Source organism: Bufo gargarizans, chromosome 6 (assembly GCF_014858855.1).
Source record: "Bufo gargarizans isolate SCDJY-AF-19 chromosome 6, ASM1485885v1, whole genome shotgun sequence".
Classification (NCBI taxonomy): domain Eukaryota; kingdom Metazoa; phylum Chordata; class Amphibia; order Anura; family Bufonidae; genus Bufo; species Bufo gargarizans.
In genome coordinates, this window is record NC_058085.1 from 276,499,287 (window position 1) to 276,523,922 (window position 24,636).

Here is a 24,636-nt window from a genome sequence, read left to right on the forward strand (position 1 = left end):
TTGCATACTGGGATATTACAACAGATAAAGCAAAAATTTCAGAATGTTTGCAATTGCAAAAATTACACTTTCTCTTTCTACCTAGAATCATCAGAAATTCCCTGTAACATTCTTCCCACTTTGGCAGAGAAGTCTGCCAATACTTTCTAGTAACTTCACTGCTCACCGCCCTCCCCTGTCTTAGGCACCTCACCGTCCATCTGCAGGCAGTTAAATATTTTTCCATAAACTGTTTTCTTGTGTCCGATCTTAGTCAGATATTTTTTTTCTAGGGAAGAATGGCTTCCTCTCACATTTCACTTTCCCTTCAGCAGAGAAGTGTTAAGTGACAGCTGGCAAATCTTCTAGAAATACAGATGTTTTTTCGTGGTCAGCCCGGAGTCTGTTGCGTCCTGTGATTCTGCTGAAGGAGTTTGCAGATGGTGGAATTGGAGATGTAAAAAACACACATCTGCAGTGATGTGATTCAGTTGAATAAAAATACATCTTTAACCACAGTGTGGCAGGACACTTGGACATTCTATATTAAGAGTACTTTCACACTAGCGTTATTCTTTTCTGGCATTGAGTCTGTCCTAGGAGCTCAATACCGGAAAAAAACGGATCAGTTTTATCCTAATTCATTCTGAATGGAGAGCAATCCATTCAGGATGCATCAGGATGTCTTCAGTTCAGTCTTTTTGACTTTTCAGGATGGAGATAATACCGCAGCATGCTGCGGTTTTATCTCCGTCCAAAATTCCGAAACACTTGCGAGTGTTCCGGCAAAACGGATCTGGCATTGCGGTCTGCGCATGCTCAGACCGTAAAAAATGAGAAAAAATGACGGATCCGTTTTTCTGGATGACACCGGAGAGACGGATCCGGAAATTTCAATGCATTTGTCATACGGATCAGGATCCTGATCGTCTGACAAATGCCATCAGTTTGCATACATTTTGACGGATCCAGCAGGCAGTTCTGGCGACGGAACTGCCTGCCATAATCCTCTGCCGCAAGTGTGAAAGTACCCTAAAAAGTTTTTTTTTTCAGGATTAGTTAAGAATAAAAATGTCAGATATTTCCCAGAAACAACGCCATCCTTTTTTTTTTTTTTATGGACTGTGTAGGGTCAGACACTGCATTCAGTTGTTCCTTGTGCCCACGAGACGAAATTATTCTATATCTTGAATAAGTTTTGAAAAGAAAGACATTGGGTCTAGTGCCAAGTGATTAGCCCCAAAGGCAGCTCCAAATGGGTATTTTATACTGAACCTTTGTGGCCTACTATTGAATCAGAGCCTGGGCCCACCGGATTATACTCTGGTACGCTGGTGAGCCAGTCTGATCCTAATTGCCTTGCATCCAAAGGAAAACATAAAGGTAGGAGCCTGAGAGGATAGAGCAGGGACTTTATATGATGCCTGAGTGACACTGTGACATAAATTTAGCTCCATCTCTGTTGAAAAAACTTCTGCTGTGTGGTGGACCCAACTAAAGGTATACAGAAGAATATAAGATGGTAGGAGTAGAAGAAACCTCAGTTCCGACTTACCGTTATAAAATAATCCCCATATGCCTAAAGTGATAAGTTTTTAAAGGCAGACATATCAGTCTGGTTCAACCATTTATTCCACTGGCTAATAAATCCCAATAAGACCTCCACCAATTTCTATTTTGAAGATGCTGCGGCCCTCTCAAAAGTGCTCTTCTCCTTTGGCTCTCCTTAAATTTGCATGACTTTACCCTGAGCTATTACTAATTGAGTCCCTTCCACTTAAAAAAAGTCCTCTTGTGCCAGTGAGGAGCACTGAATGAATTCACATTTTGGTATTTGTTGCTCATTAGACTTAAAGCAAGTGAGGAGTCCAGGTGCTTCTAGTAGGCCTATAGGACCTACTGTTATTCAAGATCATATACGATTTCATTTTCAGGGTTTATTTATTAGGACTTAACAGGTTTTCATGGCTCTGCCTAGCGACAAGTTCCTTTAAACACAATTGTGATATTTTGTTAAGGTTGGCTACTCGTCCTCTCGAAAGTCATCAAAAGCCAACACTTTGTGAAGCAGCTAATTTTTTAGCAATCCTTCCCATGAACCTAAAAAGGAGTAGAAAATATTTACTTTGGCTCCTGGAAAGAAATCGTCTACTAGGAATTATAAAACATTATTATTTTTGAGCAGTCAGATTTTCTGTTTTTAGTTCATTTCTGGGGATCAGATATTATAACAGCAGGTTGAAAAAAACACAATTACAACATGTTTTTGGCCAAACGGCAGGAATATGAAATCAGCAAGTACAGTTCTTGACGCATAAGTCTTGGGTCGAAGTTCTGTGTTAGGTTTCACATTGATGTATCTATTGCAGTATTTGTGTTGGACCCTGTCCTTTAACCAACAGCTGGATCTTCTGACTTTTACCTCTTCACTAACTTTTCCACTTCTCCAGAGCTGCTCTTTAAACTGACCTCTTGCTCAGTGAAGCCAAACCGACAATTAGACTTGATGGACTTGTTAACGTCAGGGGAGATCAGGTTCTGTTTTTGTGTAGGAAACCAACCACGGTGGTTAGAGTCAGAGTGACAGATATCTGCTTATATAATATCCAGTAAAATTTCAAGGGGAATTTGTCAGATCAGAGGGATAAATTGAAGCTCTTAGGCCCCACAAGCTATGCCCCAGAGTTAGGAGTAATTAAAGGGGAAAAGGATAGAGAGAGAAATGGAAATTAGACCAGCTCTGAACTTTCTAGAGAACTATCCTCAACCATGGCCAAGACTTCAATTAACTTTTTGTAATCTTTGTAGCTGCTACAAAAGTGAATGGGCTGTACGTTTCACTATAATGCACCCCAACAGTGTCAGGATGTAACAACACCCACTTAATAACTTCCCAAACTCCTGATCAGTTTGCCAAAGTGGCCAACAGGTTGGGTAAATTTCATCAAAAACCCTGGCCAGTAAGCAATTTTGTAGGTAAATTCTGTCTTATCTGACATTCAAGGGACACGTTCTATAATTTGACATTCGAATCTGCAAAATCCATTGTGGGTCCACAAACAATGTGGATGGCACATGGCTGGTATCTGTATTTTGCAGATCTGCAGTTTATGGACCGCAGAATACATATGGTTGTGTTCATGAGACCTAGCTGGGGAAACTCATTGAAAAAATTACCGTGAAGGTAATCCTTTTACTAATACTAGTCGCACTAGTTTTTCAATGTTGGCAAAGTGTATTATGATATTATATGAACATATCAAAGGACTGTCATAAGTTTATTTTTGAAACCACTAAAAACTGAGTGTCCTCTTTTGCAGATGGTGTGGGCCTCATCCAATAAAATTGGCTGTGCCGTCAACACTTGCAATAACATCAAAGTGTGGGGAAGTACATGGAGACAAGCTGTCCTTCTGGTTTGCAATTATTCCATAAAGTAAGTGGAAATTTCTCCAGGGTTTGACTATTTTCCATTTAATCTGGAGGAAATCAAAAGTTCACATAAACCAATCATAACAGGACAGTGTTTAGCCCTACTACATGGAGTGATGGCCAACAAGGCCCATGTCATTCATTACTGCAGTCAGAAAAGAAGGAATCACGGTTTATATAAAAATTCTTCAGATGCATAACTTTGTCCATAGGATGCAGTATTGTAGTAGTTATAGTCTTGTAGTAAGGAGGTAGTATTATATTAGTTATATTCTTGTACATAGAGGGCAATATTATAGTAGTTACATTCTTGCACATAAGGGCAGTATTGTGAAAGTCATATTATAGTACATAGGATGCAGTGTCATAGTAGTTATATTCCTGTACATAGGGGCAATATTATAGTAGTTATATTTTTGTAGATACGAAGCAGTATTGTAGTAGTTTTATTCTTGTACATAGGGGCAGTATCATAGTAGTTATATTCTTGTACATAGTGTAAGGGATCGCTCTTTCACAGGGGGTCGCAATCACAGACTTCTCCTCTGACAACGGGGTTCAAGTCCAAATGGTGCTTTATTTTGGCACTTCAGCAATCAGCACCAGCACAAACATAATGAAATAAACACCTGCCACTAGGTGTTTATTAGGCACTAGCTAATACAGAGGTCTTCTCCCTGACTCACCTCTAAAGCACAGTTCACACACTGAATTAGATCCAGCTTTCCTTAGCCAAACAGTCCAGCAGCCTCCAGGCTGTGACCACACCAGTACCTTTGGGGGACTATGGTCCAGAGGTCCTCGCAACTCTGACTGTGCGACCCTCTTTCAGCAGGCATCGCTGGGCCCCCAAACTTCAGGCTTTCACACAGCCTCGTGGGCCCTCAGCCCTCCTGGCTGAGACCACACAGAGTCTCTGCCGGCTTCCTTCCAAGTCCTCTCTCTGTCATATACAGAGGGTTGTTTTATCCCTCCGTGATTTCAACAGCAGGCCTCACCTGCGATCTCCTCAGCTAAAGGCAATACATGTGCTGGAAGGGTGTGGACTGTCAGATCCCACTACCAAACCTATCCACCAGACCAAATAAAATCCAGCCCAGAACAAACTCTAGACAAAACTCTCTCCGCAAACTACACTTTGCTGAAACCACTGCAGCTTTCTGGATTTTAGTTATCTCACCCAGCTGAGGTATCTGGGTGGGATATACACGCCTTCCAGCACTGTACACATTACCACAATAGGGAGCAATATTATAGTAGTTTTATTCCTGTAAATATGAACAGTATTATAGTAGTTATATTATTGTATATAGGAGCAGTATTATAGTATTTATATTTTGTACATAGGAGCGGTATTATAGTAGTTATATTTTGTATATAGGAGCAGTATTATATTAGTTGTCTTATTGTAGATAAGAAGCAGTAATATAGTAGTCATATTCTACTACTTACTATTCCTACATAGGAAGCAGTGTTATAGTGGTGATAATACTGGACATAGGAAGTGGTATTTTAGTAGTTATAAACTTGTAGTGGTATTCTTGAAGCAGAATTATATTCTTGTTCATAGAGGGAGGTAGTATGGTAGTTACGGTATATTCTTATACATTAGAGGTAATATTATATTTTAATATTAATGATATTATTATCTAAATAATGTCAGAAAATATATATATATATATATATATATATATATATATATATATATGTTCTGACACAGTGAGAGGTTTAGTCTGGGGAAACAGGTATTTTTCTCCCAGCATGTGCTGCTAGGCTGATTTACAGACAGGTGAGGTCAAATACCGGACCAGATTTTAAATGCCAGTCCAGGTTTTGGCAGCACCTGGCTGTCCTTAAATAGGCAGCTGGGCTCAGAAGCCATGTCTCTGTGTAAGGATCTGGGAGCCTTGTGTCTGGATGAAAGCTTGCTACCTGTTTGACGTTAAAACAGGTTGGTGCTGCTATCAGCAAGGACTCTTTGAGGCAAAATTGCCGCATGGTGTGAATTACCACCAACACCGCAAGGTGACCTTTTGTTTAAATATGACTGCTTGTTTTGTCACTTGGGAAAAAACGTATAACGTACAGCGGCTCACCCCCGTTGCGTATGGATAGGTGCTCACCCTCAGGTCCTACCCTCAGGACCCAGAAGAAATAATGGAAAATAAGAGAAATGAGGGGGCACACTCAAGAGGGATCACTGGATAGAGTATAGATAATTGTGTTTATTAATATTTTAAGAACATACCCTTAAAAACATTAAAACATACATAAGAAAACAAAAAGTGCAAGATTTCACTGGTAATATTAATCTCAGTGAGAGTTCTTTCCACAGGGGTGTAGGATTGAGGCCTGTGACGTTAGAGTAATAGTGTCAGCCCTATGGCTCAGTCCTAGTGGAGCGCTGATGATGTTAATGTCTCTTTATCCAGTATGCTGAGTATGTAGCAGTATGTATCAAATTGGAGACTGTGCTCCCGTACTTAGCAAGATGTATAGCCGGTTGGAGACTATGCTCCCGTACTTACAGTCTCTTGTCGCTTGCGATATTTCCGATCACCCCTCCTGACTGAATCCTCACAGCATTGATGTTTTAGGTTGCCGTATACTCACAGCGTCCCGTGCGGTGTGTTCGGTCAAGACGTGGCGTCCCACGTGACCTAGTAGTTTGGGGTGCCGGCTAGACGCTGAGCTGACGTCACTGGATTAGAGTTGCACTGACGTCAGTAACGTGCGACTCGTGCTCCGATTTGATGCAGGAGAAAGATCTCATATAGCGATGTCTTTAAAGTATAGATGCTTCTTGTTTTTTCTTGGAATCCACGCTCACTCTGTCTCTGCCCCTTGCGCCCAGGCGTCCCCCAATGCTCCAGCTATCACCTAGTCCCGTGGCCCCTCATCCATCCCGGCTGAGACCACTTGTACAGAGCCTCGAGCAGGACTCTATTTCACAAAGACTCTCTCTTTGACTTGTCTGGACTGGGCTCTTATCCCAGAATGATTGTGTCACCTTGTGCTGCCTCAGACCTGATGACTGACGGGGAAGACACAGAAACTCCTGCCATGAATCTCCCCTAGCAGCTATGAGGCCTTCTTCTTTAAGAGGCTCCTCTGTCCTCCCTTTGGAAGGAGTTGATGGGTCCGGGTTGCCCAGCGACAGCCCCAAAACATCACTGCTCTTGAGGAGATCTGCATAGAGAAATGGGCCAAAATACCAGCAACAGTGTGTGAAAACCATGTGAAGACTTACAGAAAACGTTGCCAACAAAGGGTATATAACAAAGTACTGAGATGAACTTTTGTTATTGACCAAATACTTATTTTCCACCATAATTTGCAAATACATTTCTTAAAAAATCAGACAATGTGATTTTCAGGATTTTTTTTTCTCATGTCTCTCATAGTTGAGGTATACCTATGATGAATATTACAGGCCTCTCTCATCTTTTTAAGTGGAAGAACTTGTACAATTGGTGGCTGACTAAATACTTTTTTGCCCCAGTGTATATATATATATATATATATATATATATATACAGCACAGACCAAAAGTTTGGACACACCTTCTCATTCAAAGAGTTTTCTTTATTTTCATGACTATGAAAATTGTAGATTCACACTGAAGGCATCAAAACTATGAATTAACACATGTGGAATTATATACATAACAAAAAAGTGTGAAACAACTGAAAATATGTCATATTCTAGGTTCTTCAAAGTAGCCACCTTTTGCTTTGATTACTGCTTTGCACACTCTTGGCATTCTCTTGATGAGCTTCAAGAGGTAGTCACCTGAAATGGTCTTCCAACGGTCTTGAATGAGTTCCCAGAGATGCTTAGCACTTGTTGGCCCTTTTGCCTTCACTCTGCGGTCCAGCTCAACCCAAACCAGCTCGATTGGGTTCAGGTCCGGTGACTGTGGAGGCCAGGTCATCTGGCGCAGCACCCCATCACTCTCCTTCATGGTCAAATAGCCCTTACACAGCCTAGAGGTGTGTTTGGGGTCATTGTCCTGTTGAAAAATAAATGATGGTCCAACTAAATGCAAACCGGATGGAATAGCATGCCGCTGCAAGATGCTATGGTAGCTATGCTGGTTCAGTATGCCTTCAATTTTAAATAAATCCCCAACAGTGTCACCAGCAAAGCACCCCCACACCATCACAACTCCTCCTCCATGCTTCACGGTGGGAACCAGGCATGTAGAGTCCATCCGTTCACCTTTTCTGCGTCGCACAAAGACACGGTAGTTGGAACCAAAGATCTCAAATTTGGACTCATCAGACCAAAGCACAGATTTCCACTGGTCTAATATCCATTCCTTGTGTTCTTTAGCCCAAACAAGTCTCCTTTGCTTGTTGCCTGTCCTTACCAGTGGTTTCCTAGCAGATATTTTACCATGAAGGCCTGATTCACACAGTCTCCTCTTAACAGTTGTTCTAGAGATGTGTCTGCTGCTAGAACTCTGTGTGGCATTGACCTGATCTCTAATCTGAGCTGCTGTTAACCTGCGATTTCTGAGGCTGGTGACTCGGATGAATTTATCCTCCGCAGCAGAGGTGACTCTTGGTCTTCCTTTCCTAGGGCGGTCCGCATGTGAGCCAGTTTCTTTTTAGCGCTTGATGGTTTTTGTGACTGCACTTGGGGACACTTTCAAAGTTTTCCCAATTTTTCGGACTGACTGACCTTCATTTCTTAAAGTAATGATGGCCACTCGTTTTTCTTTACTTAGCTGCTTTTTTCTTGCCATAATACAAATTCTAACAGTCTATTTAGTAGGACAATCAGCTGTGTATCCACCTGACTTCTCCACAACGCAACTGATGGTCCCAACCCCATTTATAAGGCAAGAAATTCCACTTTACACCTGTGAAGTGAAAACCATTTCAGGTGACTACCTCTTGAAGCTCATCAAGAGAATGCCAAGAGAGTGAAAAGCAGTAATCAAAGCAAAAGGTGGCTACTTTGAAGAACCTAGAATATGACATATTTTCAGTTGTTTCATACTTTTTTGATAAGTATATAATTCCACATGTGTTAATTCATAGCTTTGATGCCTTCAGTGTGAATCTACAATTTTCATAGTCATGAAAATAAAGAAAACTCTTGAATGAGAAGGTGTGTCCAAACTTTTGGTCTGTACTGTATATATATATTCTTGTACATAGGAGCAGTATTAGTATTAGTAGTTATACAGTATTATTGTACATAGGAGGTAGTAGTCCACTAATTATATCATTGTACAAAGAAGACAGAGTTTATATGTTATATAATTGTACAAATGAGACATTATTAAAGTAATTTTATTCTTGCTCATACTGTAGGAGACAGTATTATAGTAGTTATAATTTTGCAGATAGGGAACAATATTATAGTAGTTATATACTTGTACAAAGGAGACACTATTACAGCTGTTACATTCTTGCACATAGGAAACAGTATTATAGTAACTGTAGTCTTATACATAGAGGTTAGTATTGTATTCTTGTTTATTTGGCCGATGGTATACAGGCTGCATTATTGTTCATGGGGGCATTATTATAGTTCTTTATGTCTGAGTGGTACAGTGCCTCAGCAAACACCAGATTAACCCTTCACTGGCATTTTGTAGATGCCCTGCTTTAAAGTGCACCTATCTGTGATACATATTTTTAAAGTACATGCATATTAATATATTATATAAAATTGTATCTAATAATAATAACCTTTATTTTCTGTTTCTAGGGGTAATTGGATAGGAGAAGCTCCTTACAAATTGGGAAGACCGTGCTCTGCTTGTCCCCCTAGCTATGGAGGCATATGCAGCAATAACATGTGCTTTTCTGGTGTGAAGTCTAATAAACTCAGCTGGTTTTAGATCTGTGATTGCAGAAGCGCCATAGCTGTTTTATTGATACATGTCTTATATATGATTGGTGAAGAGTAAGTTGGTTGGCATTGGCTTACACATGGCCAGACACGTCTTTACTAAAAACACAGTACGCAAAGGGTGGTATGGGCCCATTTTATACCCATCAGCTGCTCTGCCAGCTCACTGACACGGGTCCATACATATTTGGGTATAAAGTCATCAAACAACTTTACACAGGACCTTATTACCATGATCAATAAGCTTACAGATCACGACTTGCGGCACTATGATGTAATCAGTACCCATTTAACTGCCCAGAACTGTTCCCTTCGGTAAGAGGTCAGTGCCAATATATTCAATAATATTCCTTTAATCCGGCACTAAGGTAAAATAAAGGCAAAATGTATGGCTACTGTCCCGTTATGTTTTTTGCCAGTGCTTGTGTCATTTTGCCAGTGATCATGTCCTATCAAGGTGTCTGCAAGGTCTGTTATCTGTGGCAACGCCATTCTTGTCCATGACCGTTCCTGGGATTGCACCCAATTATTTTATTTTCCTGTTGCTTGTATAGGGCTAACCTATTTTGCAGCAGTGTACACAGACTGCTATCATTCACATCAGTCCCTGTCCCCGGTGGGACTCACATTCTAATTTTCCTACATACACAGACGAAGACCAAATTCAAAGGAACCAGTTGGCCACTGTGGACAAGAGTGGTGCTCTTTTTGTAAAAAAATAAATAAAAAAATAGACTTTTTATATTAATATCATATAATTCTGTCACTTAAACCAACCCACTGTTTATATGTGTAGTTTTTTTTTTTATCTTAACATGAAATATGCTATATAAGCTATAGTGTCTAAATGGTTGTGTCACCATATCCGCTGATGATCATATAGACAAATGTATGTTTTCATGACATATCAAAAGATGAATTATGGTGTAAGATAATGATATTCAAAACATAATCTTAGATTTTTTTTTGTTTCTACCCTTTGTTTCACACATTTTCAGTGTCAGGTTAGTATTTGTTTTGTATATATGGCTATCGAGTGTGGTTTTGGTGAATCAGAGCCTGCGTGTATCAAGGATTGGACAGTTTTTATTTTTTATTTTTATGTAAACTAAAAGGCAATGATGTCACCGAGTCAATGTAAATTGTCAAAATCATCTGTATTATCACTGATATCCACTGAACAAAAATATAAACGCAACACTTTCGGTTTTGCTCCCATTTTGCATGAGCTGAACTCAAAGATCTGAAACATTTTCTACATACACAAAAGACCCATTACTCTCAAATATTGTTCACAAATCTGTCTAAATCTGTGTTAGTGAGCACTTCTCCTTTGCTGAGAAATCGATCCCACCTCACAGGTGTGGCATATCAAGGTGCTGATTAGACAGCATGAATATTGCACAGGTGTGCCTTAGACTGCGCACAATAAAAGGCCCATTGTTGTGCCATTCATCCACGACCATCACCTCCTGTTGCAGCATGATAATGCACGGCGCCATATTGCAAGGATCTGTACACAATTCCTGGAAGCTGAAAATCTCCCAGTTCTTGCATGGGCAGCATACTCACCGGACATGTCACCTATTGAGCATGTATGGGATGCTCTGGATCGGCGTATATGACAGCGTGTTCCAGTTCCTGCCAATATTCTACAACTTCGCACAGTTATTGAAGAGGAGTGGAGCAACATTCCACAGGCCACAATCAACAACCTGATCAACTCTATGTGAAGGAGATGTGTTGCACTGCGTGAGGCAAATAGTGGCCACACCAGATACTGACTGGTTTTCTGCCCCCCCCCCCCCCCCCCAGTAATGCAAAACTGTGCACATTTCAGAGTGGCTTTTTATTGTGGGCAGTCTAAGGCACACCTGTGCAATATTCATGCTGTCTAATCAGCACCTTGATATGCCACACCTGTGAGGTGGGATCGATTTCTCAGCAAAGGAGAAGTGCTCACTAACACAGATTTAGACAGATTTGTGAACATTTTTTAGAGTAATGGGTCTTTTGTGTATGTAGAAAGTGTCTCAGATCTTTGAGTTCAGCTCATGCAAAATAGGACCAAAACCGAAAGTGTTGCGTTTATATTTTTGTTCAGTGTATATATAAATATCACTAGTATATGTATAAATTGATTGAATATGTTATCCAAGATGCTCTTGGTGCTATTGGTTCTGTGCAGATCAATTGCATTATCACTGGTGTCACTGCTTATATCACTGTCTTGTAAATGGACTGGATTCATCATCAGTGACGTAAGTTTTTCAATGTAAACCAACTGATTGTATTGTCAGAGGTGTCACTGCCTTGTAAATTGATTGGTTGTATGGTCAGTGAAGTCACTGCTTCCCGTTAAATTAATTGGTTGCATCATTAGAGATATCAATTCTTCCATGTACATTGACAGGGTTTGGATTAGTATTGTTAGTCATGTCACTACCTTGTTAATCAACTTGTTATATTTTCAGTGATATCACTGCATTGTAATGCTAACTTCACACTTGCTTTGTTAATTCCAGTATTGAGATCCAGCAGAGGATCTCAAAACCGGAATTAAACGGATCCATTTTGATTTTGCAGGATGCATCCTTTCCATTAGGATGCGGTTGTGTGAAATCAAAACCGAAAAAATTGATCCGTCACTAAATACATCAAAAGTCAATGGATGATGGATCTGGTTTTTTTAGGCTCCATAAAAAACGGATCTGTAACCAATGACTCACATTGTTTTCAGTGCTGGATCCGTTTTTTTCCGATTTTTATTTATTCAGTAATTGCATACCAACTTTTTGTATGGTCCAATAGGGACAGCTATGGCTCATTGTGTGAAAGTCAATTTTTCCTATATACTTATAAACTAATAGTTTTCTTAGCGCACAATACCGCAAAAGTCTCTGACTATAGACATTTCTATAATCCAAACTGATATACAGATAGGAACCAGACAAACACTTTATGGATCAATATTGTAGATGTAATAATTCAATTCTATACCTCAGATCAAAAGAGGTACAGAGGGATTTGGGTCCAAAATAGGGACTGTCCCTCCAAAAAAGGGACACTTGGGAGATCTGGATAATTGGTTGGACCAGACCTTATCTAGGGGTCTCAAACAAAAGGGGTGAATTCATATGCACTCACAATTTATTAGTTTTTAGTTTTTACTTAAACTATTATGCTTCACTATTCATTTTTTAATCATGATTTCTTTTTCATTCCACTGTAACGGTGACTATTTTGTCACATCCATCACATAAAATCCATTTTCATTCCAGGCTGTAATGCAACAAAACAGCAAAAACACCAAGGAAGGTGAATATTTTTGCAACGTACAGTATGCCCAATTTGCTCTCCCTGCGTATTTCTACAGGCTTACAAAAACACAGTAGTGGTAATTTATCAAAGACCAGAAGTTTACGCCAGTCTTTGATAGCCCCTGACCACCAGAGGATGCACTTCATTTATGACAAGGTGTCATATGTCCTCCGGCAGCTCAAGCACCTAGAATTGAAATCTACTCCAGCCCCTAAAATTGTCATTTATGCCAGGAAAATGCCAAAAATGATACTAAATTTGGCTCCACCTCAAAAGCCTGCCCTTACCACTGGGGAGTGGCGGGTGTGGTGGGACCATCAGCCCAGGCAAATTCAGAAGTCTACTCCAGCTAGGGGCCGGGGTAGACTTCAATCTAGGTGTATACAAATGCTACGTATGCCTAAATTTAGGTGCAGTGACCTTTAAAATGTCTCAAGCTGGGGGTTTGCAACTTTTGGGCGTATGGGGTCATAATAAATAACTCCCAGTGACTTTGTAAAAAAAAAAAATCTACAGTGTCTGCTGCCCCACCTGTTAACTGAATCTTTAAGCTGTGTATGTCCATCTGAGAATGCCCAAAATAGTAAAAAACACGGTTAGATGAAGCAAAGAGTCTTTGAAGCAGTTTAAATATTTTATTGATAGATAATATGCATTACACTTTGGCACTAGTACTTCAGTTGGTACCTGGCACCTGACCTGGAGGTTTTTTTATGATCTTTAACCATGGAGACACATAGGTCTGTCTAGGAGCTGGAGACACAAAACAGTAGGATATTTTTAATCAAGACTATTTACAAAGTGTCATGATTTTTTTTATTTTAAATGCATTGTTATACATAATTCTTAGTTTACATATAATATCTCGTAATTGTGCTATAATCAAATTGCTGATTTCCGGTCAACTGCCTGGTTCCATGATCTCACACTTCCTTGCTGTCCTCGCTGGTTCATTTCCTATACAGGGCATGCTCTGTTATGTTGTGTTGTGTGTGGTGTAGTGTACCGCCCTGCATAAGTAATCTCAATAAAGGGGCTTTTATCAGACCAACCATTGGCCAGATCTGCGGAGGGAAGCATGCTTACCTGCTCTCCTACTGTCATCAGGTTTGACACCGCTGCAGCGGCCAATGACTGGCCGCAGCAGTTACCTGGCCCTGATGTCAGCAGCGACGGGGAATTGAAGGAGCTGGGACCCAGCGGTAGGGAGCAGGTTAGTATGCTTCCTCCCCAGGTGCAACTACGAGGGGGAGTCTGTAATCCCTTTAATATGGTGAATTCAGGTCACTTCATTGGTGTTCTTATCTATAAGTGTTTTGAGGAATGTGCCAGCATCCAATAAGATCCGTGCCTGACCATAAAGCACAAATTACACCTATGGTCAATGTAAAGTTTACAGTTCTCATTATTTGTATATATAAGGTTATGTTCACATGGCAGACTTTTGCCATGGATTTCAGCACGGATTTTGCATCTGTGATGAAACCACCTCCCATTTTTTCCAGAAGAAATCCATTGTTCACGCAACCGTGGATAATTTACTTGTGGTTTTCCAGACGGTCCATTCTTGACACGGTTTCTGAGCTGACACCACAGGAAACCACTGAAGTAGACTGCAAATGGTTTAGCTCCATTTAATGGGGTTAAACCACAAGCGCATTAAAATTGAAAAACCATGGTGGATTCTGCTGTGGAATATGCTAACATTTCTTCTGTATATGAACCTCATGAAATATTTGATAATAAGTGTGTCTAAAAATCTGAGTTATATGACTTAAAATAATCACACCATGGAATCTAGGATTTATTTGTTGTAATATGGTTGGTGAATATATATGGAAAATAAAATAATGAATTAATACAATCTGTCTACCTGAATTTATTGCAACTAACGCTGTAGCTATACCCCCCAACAGGCCTGTTTTTCACATTACTTTTTTATCAGTGAATTCCCAAGAAGAAAAGGGACAGTTCTTAAAATATCCTTGAGACTTGAGATTCAAATGCAATGCCTTAAAAAAGCAATTATACCCCGTGAGCTTTATCAAATTTTTTCACATTACACCCACAAACTTAAATGTATTTTATTGGGATTTAGGGACAAAGTGGCAAGCATGTATGAGGTGGAAAACTAACCCTGCACATCACCCTGAACACACCATGGTGGTAGCAGCATCATGCTGTGGGGATGCTTTTCTTCACCAGGGCCAGGGAAGCTGGTCAGAGTTGACGGGAAGATAGATGTAGCTAAATACAGTGCAATCCTGGAGCAAAATCAGGTAGCGGCTGAAAAAGACTTGAGACTGGGGCGGGGGTTCCCCTTCCAGCAGGACAATGACCCTAAACATACAGCCAGAGCTACAATGGAATGGTTTAGATCAAAGCATATTCATGGTGTTAGAATACCCCAGTCCAGACCTAACTCCCATTGAGAATCTGTGGCAAGACTTGAAAATTGCTGTTTACAGTTGCTCTCCATCCAATCTGACTGAGCTTGAGCTATTTTGCAAAGAAAAATGGGCAGAAATGTCAGCCTCTGATGGAGCCTCTGGTAGAGACATACCCTAAAGAATTGCAGCTGTAATTGCAGTGAAAGGTGGTCCTACAAAGTATTGACTCAGGGGACTGAATACAAATGCATGCCACACTTTCCAGATTTTTTTTTTATTATTTTATTTATTTTGAAAACCATGTAAAATTTTCTATATACTTCACAATTACTTGCTACTTTGTGTTGGTTAAAATACATTTTTATTTTTTAAAGGCATTCGCATACTCAATGATCGACCTACAGTGAGGAACAGAAGTATTTGATCACAGAGGGGTCTGGAATTCACATTGTAGGTGCATTCCCACTCTGAGAGACAGAATTAAAAAAGAAAATTCAGGAAATCACATTGTATAATTTTTAAAGAATGTATTTGTCTTGCACTGCTGAACATACTGTAAGTATTTGAAGACCTGAGAAACAGCAAGAATTCTGGCTCTGAAAGACCTGTTACTGTGCCTTTAAAAAGTCCATCTCTACTCCACTCATTAATCTAACTTAGTAGCACCTGTCCACCCCACAGTCAGTCAGACACCAACTACTACCATGGGCAAGACCAAAGAGCTGTCAAAAGACACCAGAGACAAAATTGTGGACATCCACAAAGCTGGAAAGGGCTACGGGGTAATTGCCAAGCTGCTTGGTGAAAATAGATCAACTGTTGGAGCAATTGTTAGAAATATAAGAGGCTAAAGATGACTGTCAGTCTCCCTCGGACTAGGGCTCCATGCAAGATCTCACCTCGTGGGGTATAACTGATGATAAGAAAGGTGAGGAATCAGCCCAGAACTACAAGGGAGGAACTGGTCAATGACATGAAGAGAGCTGGGACCACAGTTTCAAAGGTCACTGTCGGTAGAACACTACGCCGTCATGGTTTTAAATCATGCATTGCACAGAAAGTTCCCCTGCTCAAGTCATCACATGTCCAGGCCCGTCTGAAGTTTGCCAATGACCATCTGGATGATCCAGAGTTGGCATGGGAGAAAGTCATGTAGTCAGATGAGACCAAAGAAGAGCTTTTTGGTCTAAACGTCACTCGTTGTGTTTGGAGGAAAAAGAAGGATGAGTTGCATCCCAAGAACGCCATCCCTACTGTGAAGCATGGTGGTGGTAACATCATGCTTTGGGGGTGGTTGTCTGCGAGGGGACAGGACGACTGCACTGTAATAAGGAAAAGATGAATGGGGCCATTTATTGTGAGATTTTGAGCAACAACCTTCTTCCCTCAGTCAGAGCATTGAAGATGGGTCGTGGCTGGGTCTTCCAACATGACAACGACCCGAAGCACACAGCCAGGATAACCAAGGAGTGGCTCTATAAGAAGCATATCAAGGTTCTGGAATGGCCTAGCCAGTCTCCAGACCTAAATCCAATAGAACATCTTTGGAGGGAGCTGGACCTCTGTGTTGCTCAGCGACAGCCCCAAAACCTGACAGCTCTAGAGGAGATCTGCGTGGAGGAGTGGGCCAAAATCCCTGTTGCAGTGTGTGCAAACCTGGTCAATAACTACAGGAAACGTTTGACCTCTGTAATTGCAAGCAAAGGCTTCTGTACCAAATATTAACACTGGTTTTCTCAGGTGTTCGAATACTTATGTTCAGCAGTGCAAGACAAATACCTTCTTTAAAAATCATACAATGTGATTTCCTGATTTTTTTATTTTATTCTGTCTCTCTGTGGGAATGCACCTACAATGTGAATTTCAGACCCCTCTATGTTTTGGGAGTGGGAGAACTTGCAAAATCGCAGGGTGTTCAAATACTTCTGTTCCTCACTGTATTTAATCTGGTACTTTTGGGGTACTCTCATGGTGTGTGGAGGGTTATTATTATTGAAGATAAGAAACTTAGAAAAAATGTGTCTTCCTGCACTTATCACTTACTCTCAACTCACTGATAAAATCTGTACACAGTAAATCAGATTGCAGTTGTTGCCCATAGACTTCTATGGATAGAGGAGGGGGAGGAGGAGCGAGAGAGAGACACAGAGAGGCTGCTGCTTCTAGTAAGTCTTCTATTTCACCCCAGTCCTGGATTCATAGCAAACAATGTTCAGAAATAGAAAGAATGGCTCCAGCACTCAAAATAAAGTTGTTGCAATGTTCAGTACTGCAGTATAGAGTCCTTCAAGCTGCTTCTTCTGAGGGGATCGTTTCAGAAGGATAGAGGAGCGGAATCTCCTCCCCTCTATGTGTGCCGTGTATGAGAGACATCTAACATCTAGTCGTCACCCACTCTGGATCTCACTAGAGCTGTCATCTCAGGTCAAATAATAGCCAGATGTTATATTATTCCTCAAGTACACACAAGGAAGTTTATTCAAGAAATACCCTTGAAACAATAAGTACACATGCCTCCCAAGTGTCCCTCTTTTGGAGGGACATTCCCACTTTTTGACCCAAGTCTCTTTTTTTTGCTACTTAAAGGGGTTGTCCGGGTTCCGAGCTGAACTCGGACATAACCCCTACTTCTGTAACGCCCCACAAGGGGGCATTACCACTCTTTTCACCCCATCTCTATCCTATGGTGTACCCTGCGTCATCCTGCATACTTATTGCCATGTCCTGCAAAATGTGTATAGTTATTTTCCTTGCAAATGACTGTTTAAGAGTAATGTACCTGGTCTACCAGCAGATGGCGGCAGTATTGGCAGAGCTAGTTTCCCTGGAGTGGAACCTTCTAGTGTATTCCAGCCGTCTCTAGAGAGGGAGGAGTTTTAGTTAGTGAGTAAGGTCAGAGTACCTTACCCCCTGTAAGGGGAAGCAGCAGGCCCTCGTTCCTCCTGGACGAGCCTGCAGAAGTGAGTCTACCCTATCCCATCTTGGGGAGAGGTTGTGTCCAGCTTAGCCCCTGTAAGGGGATGGCTGTGTGCTAGCCAGCAGAGCACTGTCTGCTCGATTAGGCCAAAGAGAGAGAAGTAAAGAGCTTCAGAGTCAGGAGGAAAGATTCCCTGGGTAAAGATAAAGATAAAAGATACAGATCAAGATAAAGATAAAGCCAGACTGCAGAAAGCTAAGTTCAGCAGAAGAGAGGAAGTTTCTATTTGACCCAGCTAATATAGCAGTGCTGAAGAGTACAGATGTAGCAATGCTGATTGTGTTTGCCAGCCAAAACTTATGCCAAAATCTCCTAACAACCAAGATAAAGTTTGGAAGATTGTTCCTTGGTGAAAGTTTACTCAAGTAAAGCTGTGTTCAACTACAATAAAAGTCTGGACTCAATATTTCACCCTCTTCCTTCACCACCTAACCATTTCATTTGCACCGCTGCGGACGACCACGCTTGGGGTTCCGGATATCCAGGTAGGAGCACCATGGCAAGTGCAAAAGCCGCACCTCAAGGGACACTATAGGCAATCCTTACACCACTCTGGCATTCCTACACCTGGGTACCACCAGTGCCAACTACTTAGGGGGACCTAGTCCCTCCTTGCTGAAATGCAACTGGCGTCACAACAAAAACTTTTAAGCACTTATAACATCTCAAAGGGACCCACTGGCTCACGTCGCTCCCAGCTGCGTGCTGCATTTCACCCCTCCAGTCCCTCTGAGATGAGCATCGGAACATTTAATGCTCTCCGTTGCCCTGTGCTGAATCGAGCAGGACAAGGACTTTTTTTGCTTACATTTTTACACTACAAGGTGGAGGGTTCCACGTAGCAGTGTTGCCGGTGACATCACCGGCACAAATGGGCGGGCTTTAAGGCTGCCTTAGCCATTTTACAGGGGCAAGCCCCCGCCTAGCAGAGACCCAGTACGTCACCGAATCTGCTGAAAAAGTCTATGAAATGTTCAGATGCTTAAAGGGGTTGTCTCACTTCAGCAAATGGCATTTATTATGTAGAGAAAGTTAATACAAGCCACTTACTAATGTATTGTTATTATCCATATAGCTTCCTTTGCTGGCTGGATTTATTTTTCCATCACATTATACACTGCTCGTTTCAAACACCCTGCAATCCATCAGTGGTGGTCGTGCTTGCACACTATAGGAAAAAGAACTAGCTTATGTGCACTGCCACCGTCCCGGCCACCAGAGAGGTCGGCGCTTTTTCCTATAGTGTGCAAGCACGACCACCACTGATGGATTGCAGGGTGGTCGTAACCATGGAAACGAGCAGTGTATAATGTGATGGAAAAAAGAATCCAGCCAGAAATGGAAGCTATATGGATAATAACAATACATTAGTAAGTGGCTTGTATTAACATGATCAATGCCACTTGCTGAAGTGAGACAACCGATTAAGCATCAGAGCATATCATGGACTTTTAACTCAGAGGGGCTGCCTGGGTGAAGAAGGGGTTATGTCCAGGTTCAGCTCTGAACCCGGAGAACCTCTTTAAATGTCCGTCTTTTAGACCTGGGTAATAAACTTGCTAAACTGCTCACCAATCTGTCTGGCTCCTACCTAGCGATTACACCTCAACTTATATATCATCATTATTTGGGCGATTGCGGACCTTACAATGTCTATATTAGATCAGTTTTGTGTGGGGTATTCCAGCACTGGGGCTGCACATGCTGTAAAAAAATTGCGGAAGTTAGACCGCTTTACCGATTCTCCAGTGCTGCAGTTATAACAGTTACGGGTCCCTGTAACTGTTACGGGTCCCTGGTCCCCCCCCCCCCTCTCCTTGCTACTGTCTCGACATGGCAGGAAATGCCAGTGATTGGATCTTATACACAATGAGTAGGGATGAGCGAACCCGAACTGTATAGTTCGGGTTCGTACCGAATTTTGGGGTGTCCGTGACACGGACCCGAACCCGGACATTTTCGTAAAAGTCCGGGTTCGGGTTCGGTGTTCGTCGCTTTCTTCGCGCTTTTGTGACGCTTTCTTGGCGCTTTTTGAAAGGCTGCAAAGCAGCCAATCAACAAGCGTCATACTACTTGCCCCAAGAGGCCATCACAGCCATGCCTACTATTGGCATGGCTGTGATTGGCCAGAGCACCATGTGACCCAGCCTCTATTTAAGCTGGAGTCACATAGCGCCGCCCGTCACTCTGCTCTGATTAGCGTAGGGAGAGGTTGCGGCTGCGACAGTAGGGCGAGATTAGGCAGATTAACTCCTCCAAAGGACTTGATTAACTGATCGATCTGCAGCTGTGGATCATTGAGCTGCTGATCCTCAATTGCTCACTGTTTTTAGGCTGCACAGACCGTTTGTCAGTCTCATTTTTCTGGGGTGATCGGCGGCCATTTTGTGTCTTGTGGTGCGCCAGCACAAGCTGCGACCAAGTGCATTTAACCCTCAATGGTGTGGTTGTTTTTTGGCTAAAGCCTACATCAGGGTGAAGCTGTGACACCAAGTGCATTTAACCAGCAATAGTCTGTTCATTTTTTGGCCATATACAAAATCAGGGGCAAGCTGCGCCTGTCACCAAGTGCATTTAACCCTCAATGGTGTGGTTGTTTTTTGGCTAAAGCCTACATCAGGGTGAAGCTGTCACACCAAGTGCATTTAACCAGCAATAGTCTGTTCATTTTTTGGCCATATACAAAATCAGGGGCAAGCTGCGCCTGTCACCAAGTGCATTTAACCCTCAATGGTGTGGTTGTTTTTTGGCTAAAGCCTACATCAGGGTGAAGCTGTCACACCAAGTGCATTTAACCAGCAATAGTCTGTTCATTTTTTGGCCATATACAAAATCAGGGGCAAGCTGCGCCTGTCACCAAGTGCATTTAACCCTCAATGGTGTGGTTGTTTTTTGGCTAAAGCCTACATCAGGGTGAAGCTGTCACACCAAGTGCATTTAACCAGCAATAGTCTGTTCATTTTTTGGCCATATCCCAGTCTAATTCTGTCACTAAATCCATACCGGTCACCCAGCGCCTAAATACTAGGCCTCAAATTTATATCCAGCTAAATCTGTCCCTAGTGCTGTAGCTGGGCGAGTTATTTAGTGTCCGTTCAAGCACATTTCTTGTTCTGGGTTGAAATACAATTCCCAATTTAGCAATTTCATAATTTAGTGGTTCCTGCTATATCAGAGCTCTTTGAAATCTATCCCAAAAAGGGTATATAATATTGAAGGTGCACATAGGGTCATTCAGAGTAACTTCACACACACCCGCTACTGTGTATTTCCAAGTCTAATTCTGTCACTAAATCCATACCGGTGACCCAGCGCCTAAATACTAGGCCTCAAATTTAATTCCCTCTAAATCTCTCGTTACCCACCGCTGTACTGTTGTTGCTGGGCAAGATATTTAGTGTCCGTCAAAGCACATTTTTTGTTCTGGGTTGAAGTACAATTCCCAATTTAGCAATTTCATAATTTAGTGGTTTCTGCTATATCAGAGCTATTTGAAATCTATCCCAAAAAGGGTATATAATATTGAAGGTGCACATAGGGTCATTCAGAATAACTTCACACACACCCGCTACTGTGTATTTCCAAGTCTAATTCTGTCACTAAACCCATACCTGTCACCCAGCGCCTAAATACTAGGCCTCAAATTTAAATCCCTCTAAATCTCTCGTTACCGTTGTCCTGTTGTAGCTGGGAAAGTTATTTAGTGCCCGTCAAAGCACATTTTTTGTTCTGGGTTGAAGTACAATTCCCAATTTAGCAATTTCATAATTTAGTGGTTCCTGCTATATCAGAGCTATTTGAAATCTATCCCAAAAAGGGTATATAATATTGAAGGTGCACATAGGGTCATTCAGAATAACTTCACACACACCCGCTACTGTGTATTTCCAAGTCTAATTCTGTCACTAAATCCATACCGGTGACCCAGCGCCTAAATACTAGGCCTCAAATTTAATTCCCTCTAAATCTCTCGTTACCCACCGCTGTACTGTTGTTGCTGGGCAAGATATTTAGTGTCCGTCAAAGCACATTTTTTGTTCTGGGTTGAAGTACAATTCCCAATTTAGCAATTTCATAATTTAGTGGTTTCTGCTATATCAGAGCTATTTGAAATCTATCCCTAAAAGGGTATATAATATTGAAGGTGCACATAGGGTCATTCAGAATAACTTCACACACACCCGCTACTGTGTATTTCCAAGTCTAATTCTGTCACTAAATCCATACCGGTGACCCAGCGCCTAAATACTAGGCCTCAAATTTAATTCCCTCTAAATCTCTCGTTACCCACCGGTGTACTGTTGTTGCTGGGCAAGATATTTAGTGTCCGTCAAAGCACATTTTTTGTTCTGGGTTGAAGTACAATTCCCAATTTAGCAATTTCATAATTTAGTGGTTTCTGCTATATCAGAGCTATTTGAAATCTATCCCTAAAAGGGTATATAATATTGAAGGTGCACATAGGGTCATTCAGAATAACTTCACACACACCCGCTACTGTGTATTTCCAAGTCTAATTCTGTCACTAAACCCATACCTGTCACCCAGCGCCTAAATACTAGGCCTCAAATTTAAATCCCTCTAAATCTCTCGTTACCGTTGTCCTGTTGTAGCTGGGAAAGTTATTTAGTGCCCGTCAAAGCACATTTTTTGTTCTGGGTTGAAGTACAATTCCCAATTTAGCAATTTCATAATTTAGTGGTTCCTGCTATATCAGAGCTATTTGAAATCTATCCCAAAAAGGGTATATAATATTGAAGGTGCACATTGGGTCATTCAGAATAACTTCACACACACGCTTCTGTGCATTTCCAAGTCTAATTCTGTCACTAAATCCATACCGGTGACCCAGCGCCTAAATACTAGGCCTCAAATTTAATTCCCTCTAAATCTCTCGTTACCCACCGCTGTACTGTTGTTGCTGGGCAAGATATTTAGTGTCCGTCAAAGCACATTTTTTGTTCTGGGTTGAAGTACAATTCCCAATTTAGCAATTTCATAATTTAGTGGTTTCTGCTATATCAGAGCTATTTGAAATCTATCCCTAAAAGGGTATATAATATTGAAGGTGCACATAGGGTCATTCAGAATAACTTCACACACACCCGCTACTGTGTATTTCCAAGTCTAATTCTGTCACTAAATCCATACCGGTGACCCAGCGCCTAAATACTAGGCCTCAAATTTAATTCCCTCTAAATCTCTCGTTACCCACCGCTGTACTGTTGTTGCTGGGCAAGATATTTAGTGTCCGTCAAAGCACATTTTTTGTTCTGGGTTGAAGTACAATTCCCAATTTAGCAATTTCATAATTTAGTGGTTTCTGCTATATCAGAGCTATTTGAAATCTATCCCTAAAAGGGTATATAATATTCAAGGTGCACATTGGGTCATTCAGAATAACTTCACACACACCCGCTACTGTGTATTTCCAAGTCTAATTCTGTTACTAAACCCATACCTGTCACCCAGCGCCTAAATACTAGGCCTCAAATTCATATCCAGCTAAATCTGTCGTTAGTGCTGTAGCTGGGCGAGTTATTTAGTGTCCGTTCAAGCACATTTCTTGTTCTGGGTTGAAATACAATTCCCAATTTAGCAATTTCATAATTTAGTGGTTTCTGCTATATCAGAGCTATTTGAAATCTATCCCTAAAAGGGTATATAATATTCAAGGTGCACATAGGGTCATTCAGAATAACTTCACACACACGCTACTGTGCATTTCCAAGTCTAATTCTGTCACTAAATCCATACCGGTCACCCAGCGCCTAAATACTAGGCCTCAAACGCAGCCGCCTGTCTACAGCCAATGTGGACAAGCTGACGTTCATAAAAATGAACCAGGCATGGATCCCACAGGATCTGTCCGTCCCTTGTCCAGATTAGACATTAACTACCTCCCCTTAACCATATATTATTGGACTCCAGGGCACTTCCTCATTCAATCCTATTTTTATTTTCATTTTACCATTATATTGCGAGGCTACCCAAAGTTGAATGAACCTCTCCTCTGTCTGGGTGCCGGGGCCTAAATATATGCCAATGGACTGTTCCAATGTTGGGTGATGTGAAGCCTGATTCTCTGCTATGACATGCAGACTGATTCTCTGCTGACATGAAGCCAGATCCTCTGTTACGGGACCTCTCTCCTCTGCCTGTGTGCTGGGCCTAAATTTATGAAAATGGACTCTTACAGTGGTGGGTGACGTGAAGCCTGATTCTCTGCTATGATATGAAGACTGATTCTCTGCTGACATGAAGCCAGATTGTCTGTTACGGGACCTCTCTCCTCTGCCTGGGTGCTGGGCCTAAATATATGCCAATGGACTGTTGCAGTGGTGGCTGACGTGAAGCCTCATTCTCTGCTATGACATGCAGACTGATTCTCTGCTGACATGAAGCCAGATTGTCTGTTACGGGACCTCTCTCCTCTGCCTGGGTGCTGGGTAGTGTTGAGCGCGAATATTCGAAAAGCAAATTTTTTTCGCGAATATCGCAACTTCGCGATTTCGCGAATATTTCGAATATAGTGCTATATATTCGTAAAAACGAATATTCGTTTTTTGTTTTTTCCCCCCCCCACAAAATTACAGTACACATATAATTGATTGTTTCCCAAAGGTCCAACAGCTCAGATCTTACTCACATTGCCTAGAAAGTGATTGA

General features: G+C 41.5%; 1 protein-coding gene and 1 long non-coding RNA gene across 2 annotated transcripts in view; one reads left to right on the plus strand and one right to left on the minus strand.

Moving 5' to 3' along the window:
• The window catches only part of LOC122941507 (peptidase inhibitor R3HDML-like), a 46,683-nt gene extending 37,415 nt beyond the window's left edge, over positions 1–9,268 (plus strand). The window contains exons 4-5 of the mRNA XM_044298822.1: positions 3,300–3,415; positions 9,136–9,268. Coding sequence (XP_044154757.1) covers positions 3,300–3,415; positions 9,136–9,268 — 249 coding nt within the window. The remainder of the gene's footprint in view (positions 1–3,299; positions 3,416–9,135) is intronic.
• LOC122941508 overlaps positions 1–24,636 on the minus strand; it is a 132,818-nt gene that overhangs the window by 105,306 nt on the left and 2,876 nt on the right. The window lies entirely within an intron of this gene.